Source organism: Corvus brachyrhynchos, unplaced genomic scaffold (genome assembly GCF_000691975.1).
Source record: "Corvus brachyrhynchos isolate BGI_N302 unplaced genomic scaffold, ASM69197v1 scaffold280, whole genome shotgun sequence".
Classification (NCBI taxonomy): Eukaryota; Metazoa; Chordata; class Aves; order Passeriformes; family Corvidae; genus Corvus; species Corvus brachyrhynchos.
The window spans coordinates 462,062-470,042 of NW_008236198.1; the positions used below are offsets into that span (position 1 = coordinate 462,062).

The 7,981-nt window shown below is 50.0% G+C and overlaps 1 protein-coding gene across 1 annotated transcript in view; it reads left to right on the top strand.

Moving 5' to 3' along the window:
* Positions 1–6,453: 6,453 nt before the first annotated feature.
* The window catches only part of DNAJC6 (DnaJ heat shock protein family (Hsp40) member C6), a 21,847-nt gene continuing 20,319 nt past the window's right edge, over positions 6,454–7,981 (top strand). Inside the window, exons 1-3 of the mRNA XM_017740823.1 lie at positions 6,454–7,067; positions 7,841–7,890; positions 7,965–7,981. The exon at positions 7,965–7,981 is cut by the window's right edge and continues 132 nt beyond it. Coding sequence (XP_017596312.1) covers positions 6,745–7,067; positions 7,841–7,890; positions 7,965–7,981 — 390 coding nt within the window. The 5' untranslated portion in view covers positions 6,454–6,744. The remainder of the gene's footprint in view (positions 7,068–7,840; positions 7,891–7,964) is intronic.

The window sequence follows — 7,981 nt, forward strand, 5'->3', positions numbered from 1 at the left end:
TGCCAGCCTGGCTCCAGAGCAGAGGGGCTCCAGCCCTGGAGCAGCTCCAGGGCCTCCTCTGGACCATCCCTCTGGGAGTACAAGCACAGGGATGGGGGATCTGGCCTGGGAAATTCTATGGAATGATGCAGTAACAGGATCTCACAACTCCAATGGGATCTCTGTTCCTGTTAACAGCCAGTTCCTCTTGCAAGTGCCCTGGATTGGGGTGGAGGTCTGAGGGTGGAGGGAACAGAGGTTCAAAGAGAGACCTGAGCTGAACCTCACAGGACACAAAACACCGCGAGTTCAAAAACCAGATCCCAAGAAGAGCATCTACGCAGAGCTGCTTTTGTCTCTTTCTTTTTAACGTGCTGCAAGTGCTCACAAGATGAGAACCAGGCAGTGAAGAAGCCAATTTATTTGGGTTTTTGCTGTGGCATTCAATTCTGCTTTCTTAGCAGCTGGCTGAGCATTGAAAGAAGAGGTTCTAGGAAATAAGATATAAAAGTAACAGCAAGGATAGATGTTAGGAAAACCCTTTCTGTGCTATTCTGTGGTGTTTATAATCTAGATAAGATAGAAAAGAGCTTTTAAACAGTTGGGGCATAGACTTGCTTGTGCTCTGCGCTTCCTGGGGTGGAGTAACCACGAAGGAAAAGTGTCTGAAAGAAATTGCAAGTGGTGAAATTGAGATTTCTTGAACTGTTTTACACTTGCAAACATAATGCCTTGTGCTCTGGTGATTCCTTTTGACTGAGTCAGAAGAGAGACATCTCCATGTCACTGGCACAGGGACAAAGGCCCGGGCTGACAATGTTGTCTTGTGTTCCCTGCTCCCTTCGTTTTCAAACGGGGAGGTTCGGTTTAATGACTCTTTTGTTTGGTTGGTGTGTTTTGGACACTTGAATGATTTGGTGTTGGCAGGAGTCTTGTCTTTTTTTAGTTGTTTTGACAGGGAGGAGAAGCAGAGAGAATGTCGATCAACTTCAAAGACAGATTTTGTGCTCTGTGCTGGTGGCTCAGTGTCGGGCCTTGCCTGCATCCTGCTCACTGTAGGATGAGTTTCGTGAGGGGAAACTTTTAACAAATTAAATAAATCTGGCAGGTACTGGGTAGTAATTCCCCTCCTCCCCTCTCAATTATTACTATTCTGGTAAAAAACAGAGTAAAACCCCCCCTTTGTGGAAATCCTCCACACTGACGGTGCAAGCAGCATTCCTTAGTTTCCATTTCTCAAGCAAAAGCACAAATACCTTAATTCTTCAACTTTCCAAGAAGTTTACATTTAAGCAGCCTCAAACAAACCTTTGGATAAAAAGCCTTGGGCTCAGGCAATGTTAGTTCTGGAATTTAATCACAGCAAAGCACAAAAAGAGGTTCTTGAGCTTCTCTACCCTAAAGTTTGCTGCCGGAGGCTCCGAGTGCTTCCCGCAGGAGGTCAGGGACTCTGTGCTGCCCAAGAGCAGCACAGAATCATGGAATTGCTCAGCTTGGAAACGCCCTCTCAGACCATCCAGTCCAACCATACCCCACCACTGGCCCATGTCCCCCAGTGCCACATCCACAGGGATTTTAAACCTCTCCAGGGATGGGGACTGCGCCACTGCCCTGGGCATCTGTGCCAGGGCTGGAGAGCCCTTTCTGTGAAGACATTTTCCCAATATCCAAGCTAAACCTCCCCTGTTTTGAGGCAGTTTCCATCTCTTCCAGGCAAAAGGCCTGGATGGAGCAGTACCAGTTAAGTGCTGGAAAGCTGCAGTAGAAAACCCCAAACAACAACCTCATGAGCAACAACCCCTTGCTCAGCTGAATAAATTATTGAAGATGTCTCGATGCCAGGGATGCTTCTGTGCCTCATGATTGCCTGATTAGGAGAGAAATATTCTGGCTTTACCCTTTGGATGAGGGTTTGGAGTGACAGGAGAAGGGGGAATATCTTCCCACTGCCAGAGGGCAGGGATGGATGGGATATTGGGCAGGAATTGTTCCCTGGGAGGGTGGGCAGGCCCTGGCACAGGGTGCCCAGAGCAGCTGGGGCTGCCCCTGGATCCCTGGCAGTGTCCCAGGATGGGGCTTGGAGCAGCCTGGGACAGTGGAAGTGTCAGGATGAGGGAAACCTGGGCTTGGGGGTCTCAGCAATGGTTTTATCAAATGATCAAAGCCTGTTCTGCTGCTGAGGTCCTGCAGTTCTGCTCTGCATGTGTCTTGCAGCTTGTTTTTATGGAATTACTCTTTAAGATATCTGTGCCCAGCCTTGTAGGGAACCTAACTCTAGCAGGAATCTGGGACAGTGGAGGAGGAGGGGACAGATGGGACTGGTAGCAAAAAATTAGGTAAAAAACTCAGTGTTTAGGGTCTGTGTGAGTCTGAGGAACTTCCCAAATAATTTCAGTAGGTTCTTTTCCTGTGAATACCCCTTTATCACTGTTTGAGTTGCCTCTGCTGGTGGTGATTTCTCTCCCAAACCACCACCCAGTGATTACTAAAAAGTTGATGTGACTCTGACACTTGGGCTATGTCTGATACGAGACAGGATGCAAGTGTCTGTAACAGCATTGATGGTTTAGTCTTGGTTTAAATATGGTAAAGCTCAGCTCTCCAGAAGAAAAATATGTGCTGGAAGGAAGGTTTGGGCTTCAGGGTGTGAGACTGTGCCCTTAAAACATAACTAGAACCAGAGAATCACAGATAATTTGGGTTGGGAAGGATTTTAAAGCCCGTCTCAATCCAGCCCCTGCTGTGGGCAGGGAACATTCTACGATCCCAGGTTGTTCCAAGCCCAGCTGGCAGATGAAGCCCTCGGATCTCTCCACTATTGATTATCACTGGATGCAGAGGAGCCACTGCCCAGAGATTTGCTTTTGAAAGCTCCTGCCACCCCTCCCCTGGACAGGGAAGGTTAAACTCCTCTTTGCAATCCTCTGAAGGATGGAATGTGGGGAACAGCAGGAGCTGGGAATGCAGAGGGTACCTAGGGACGTGGATTCCCTGCTCTGCCTGGGTAATTTTGCACCCAGCACCCCTCCATCCATGATACGCCCTTTAAAGGATGCTCCAACCCTGTTGTTGCAGGAATTCCTGCACCGGGGCTGCTCCTGCTGCCATGCAGACCCTTCCATGCCGAGGGAAAGCGTTGAAGTGTGCTCTGGAGTTGTAGCAGCCTGGCTTGTCTCCCTGAGCGCTGGTGGGAAAGCACGTCCCACACGAGGCAGGCTTTGCTGGGAGAGCTGGGTGTGGGAGGAACGTGAGCTGTGCTGCTCCTCCGCTGGCTGCTGGGGGGGAGAGGCACAAACAGGAGCTGTTTTTGCTGAGTGTTCCTTAAAAACAATCCAGGCCTTGTTGCTGAAGCCACAACAACAGCGGCTCCACTTTGTTCAGAGCAGGGAACTTTAAAAGGGCCGTTTCTGCCAAGGCACAGGGCAGCCTCCACCTTTATCTTAGGGGATAAAACAAGCAAAAAACCCTTTTTTCCCCCCAAAAAATACTTTGAGGGGAGGAAGAAGGCTGCAGCAAGCAAATAAAACCGTCTAGAAATGTGGAATTTGGGACACAAACACAGTTTTTCCTCATTGTAGTGCCTGACTCTTGTGGTACTACTGGAAGAGAATTCAGAGGGGTATTTAATACTCCCAAAGGTCTTTTTTGGGAAGGTGGGAGATGAAGCTTTAATGCTTTCCTACGTGGAATGGGGAGCTGGAATGAGATGGTCTTTCAGATCCCAAACCATTCTGTGATTCCAGGATGAGAAACAGGGAGTATTTAGCTCTTTCCTCACTCCATCCCTAATGAAAGCACAGGCAGCAGCTTCCTGAGCAAAAAAAAATCTCATTTGACATTGAAGATTCTGTTACACATAATCTGGGCAGACTGAGGGAAACCTGCTTCCTTTTGTATGGTTTCATGTCTGCTTTTTGTCTGCCCTTCCCTGGCAAAAAGGGTCTGTTCCCTCCTCCTAAGTAACCTGGGAAAGGCAGCACTTCTCTGCTGATCCTCAATTTCCAGGCGTCTTCCTTTCACCTCCCCTCTCTCAGGCTCAGAGTTGCTTCATCAGCATAAATATTCAGACTGACAGAGCCTTAAATGCCTTTTAAATGTCAGCTGGTTTCCCCCTGGGCTCTCTGGAGAGCTGGAATCCAGGCCCTGTGGTTGGGAGGGTTTGTGGCTTTCCTGGGGGGGCTGCTCAGGGACCTCCCCAGGCAGACGAGGCCTCTAACGTGCAGATTTTGCAGGGAAAGCTTCCAAATCTGGAATTTGTCGCTGGTTCCAACAGCGAGCACCTCTCTCAGCTGGTGGCAGGGTTTGAGCGTCTGTTGCTGGTCACTCTGGGAGACCTCTGGCTGCAGGTGGTGGCTGCTGGTGCCGAAATTTCCCCATCACTTGAGGTCACGCCTGTTCCATTCACCCATTTCTGGCTCCAACCCCCAAAATTTAAAGCAGGATTGGTCTAAATGTCTTTGTTTTTGAGAATAAGCACAATCACTGCTCGTGGCACTGCAGGGTGCAGGAGGAGGGGGTATTTCCCTCCTGGGTATGTGGGTTTTTCCCTCTCCCTGGGCAGGAATGAGTTTCCTGGCCTGGCTAATCCAGACGTGGATGGCTTTGCCACCCTCAGCTGCTCCTGTACAGAGCACATCCCTCTGCACTCCCCTGGACCAGTGTTCTCTTCGAAAGCTCTCTCTGCCTTGGGAGAAGTTCTCCTCCTGCACATCCTTCTCCTGATCCTCTGTAAAATTAGCACGTAAGTGCTTTAATTAAGATTTCTACTCTCTCCTGCTCCCATCATGTCAGCAGGGGCTCCTTCAGCTGAAATCCCAGTGCTGAGGGTGGACCAAGACAAGAATGCTCCTTCCTGACACATGTCAGTTTTGTAAGGAGGTGCAGCAGGTTGTTGCTGTGTTTGCTGACTGCTGGAGGTTCATTCTGAACTGTCCCTGTGTTCAGAATAGTCCAGCCTGGCCTTGGGCACTGCCAGGGATCCAGGGGCAGCCACAGCTGCTCTGGGCACCCTGTGCCAGGGCCTGCCCACCCTCCCAGCCAGGAATTCCTTCCCAATCTCCCATCCATCCCTGCCCTCTGGCAGTGGATGCCTTTTCTTCATCATCCATCCTTTCTGATTCTCTGCTTTAGGGGACATAGGAGACTTGGAATTGACTCCTGCTGCTTCTCTTAGAAATACAGTGAAAGTCTTGTTCTCTCTGTTTCTCCTCTTCTCTGCGCTTCTGAAATCTTCAGATTGATTTCTAAAGATTTTAGGTTTTCCATACTGTCAGAGCCCTTCTGTTGCTCTCCTGCAGCATTTCCAGCTGTAAGAATTTGCCCAGTGCTGTTGAACCTCTGATCCTTTGTCCTCCTTTCCCTGCTGCAAGCTACCGCGTTTCTGCCTTCCTTTCCTTTAAAAGCTGACCTGCAGAACTGAGAGCCCCTTTTGAACATCTCCTCCTTCCACCCCTGGCTCTTCCAGCACAGAATAACATGAAAACAAACTTTTTGAGGGGACATGAAACACTGATTCCACACTTGGAAGTCAACAAGCTTCTTTGATTTTTTTCCTTTCTCTCTTTTTTTTTAAATCATACTCAAGCAAGTTTGGCAAAAGAAATATTCCTGTGCCTCGAGGAGGCACCTTCTGTTCTGAAGCTGGCAGAGGGAGTGTAGAGGAGAGGTTGCCTCTAATTTTACCAGTCTAGGACCTGGATCATGTGGATCGTGACCACACCAGGGCAGCATCACTTTCCCAGTGGAATCTCCAGTTTAAAGGTTTATGGATAGCTCCCTATGGGTGAGGCTGCCTGAGAGTGGGAGGTGCATTTGCAGTAAAACTAGCATTTTATCATCGAATTGTAGAACAGTTTGGGTTGGACAAACTTCAGTCAAGAGACAGCTGGGAGGACTGCCCTGAAGGATGTCCCATGGAGTAGGGAGAGTCTTTTTCTCACCCCTGAGGAGGTGGTTGTTGGTTGTGATAAGAAAATCAGCTGCTTTGGGCTGGGTTGGAGGTGAGGGAGCTTAGAAGCATAGAATGGCTTTGGTTGGAAGTGACCTTAAAGACCACAGAATCCCAGAATTAATTAGGTTGGAAAAGCCCTCCCAGACCATTGAGCCCAAGCTGTGCCCCATCCCCACCTGGTCACTCAGGAAGACCTGAACACCTCCAGGGGTGGGGACTCCACCTCCCTGGGCAGTTCCAAGGCCTGACCACCCTTTCCATGAAGAAATTACTGCTGATGATCCACCCTGCACCTCCCCTGGCCCAGCCTGAGGCCGTTCCCTCTCCTCCTGTCCCTGTTCCCTGCCAGCAGAGCCCGACCCCCCCGGCTGCCCCCTCCTGTCAGGGACTTGTGCAGAGCCACAAGGTCCCCCCTGCTCCAGGCTCAGCCCCTTCCCAGCTCCCTCAGCCTCTCCTGGGGCTCCAGCCCCTTCCCAGCTCCCTCAGCCTCTCCTGGGGCTCCAGCTCCTCTGCCAGCCCTATTCTCTTCCGTGGACATGCTCCAGCACCTCAATGTCCTTCTTGGAGTGGTGATCCCACAACTGGACATAGCCCTCGAGGTGAGGGCCCAGCAGAGGGGAAGAATCCCTTCCCTGCTCCTGCTGCCACACAATTCCTGCCATGGGCCTCTTGGCCACCTGGGCACACCTGGCTCATGTTCAGACCACCCAGTTCCAACCCCCAGCTTAGATCTTGTACCGTGTTATCCTCACTGTGCTGAGACTGAACATTCAACCTACACACAGTGCTGACAGTTCTGAGCCCAGCTGGCAGGAATGAGCCAGCCCTCATCCCTGGAAAATCATGGCTTTGAGAAGGAAAACCACTTTCCCCCGTGCTTGACATGCAGCAGAGCACAGGAATGTGTTTGGTGTGGACGGAGCAGAGGGATTCTCCGGGATTTGTTCCCAACAAGTGACACTGGCTTTGGTTTTGCTGTGCTTGAAGGTGCCTCGTCACCAGACATGGAGTCCAGCTATGGGGGAGGCCTGCTGGACATGGTGAAAGGAGGAGCAGGGAGGCTCTTCAGCAATCTGAAGGATAACCTGAAGGATACCCTGAAGGACACCTCCTCCAAGGTCATGCAGTCTGTTGCCAGGTACAGTACACCTGAAGCAGGAAAATCCAGGAGCTGCAGAGTGCTGGTGCCACTGAACCAGCACAGCACAACTCCCAGGGAATGAGGAAGGAGGGGAAAATCCCAAATGAGTTCTTTGGTTCTGTCTCATAATTGGGGTTTGGCCTCAAGGAAGAGGGAAAACTCAAGTAAAACAATCTAAGCTTCATAGTGAGCATCAGCATCCCAAAATCTGGAAAATACCTGGGAAAGTGGAGCACCTGGTCTCCAATTCCTGGAGGATTCCCTGTGGGGTCCTTCTAGTTAACCACCACTTGAATATTTTGTCACTGAAACCTGGCTGGTGTTGATGCCTCTCTTTGCTGTGCAAGGATGTTCCCAGCCCTAAATCCACCTTGGAATGGAAGAAAGGCTGAGGTGACTTTGCTTTGGGGACTCTCCTGGCGTTGTCCCCCGTGCCCACCTCCGAGGGATAGGGATCTACAAGAAATTAAGGAAATGTAATGCATGCAAGACCCCAGAGAGTTTGAGGGATCTGCAAAGTGCAAACTGCAGGAGATTTCTCCTGGAAACTGGCACTGAAAATTAATGACAAAAGGGAAAAGGGACTTTCCTTGCAGGTTTTGCATGCAGTTAATTGCATGTGGAGAGAGGGAGGCTGGGTCACTGTCTGCATCTTAAGAATTCATTTGAAGATGATTTTTCCTTGTGTGAAAAGTAGACTTTTCTGGGAAAACACTCTTAATGTGCTGCTAAAGTGCCTAAATTCTGTCTCCTGCTTTGTCTCCTTTTAGTTACACCAAGGGAGAGCTGGATATTTCCTACATTACCTCAAGGATCATAGGTAAGCCCTGCTCCATGGGGAAATACAACCTGTAGTATCCCATAATTCCATAAACACACACTCATCCTGGCCTCTCCTTGCTTTCCCAGTG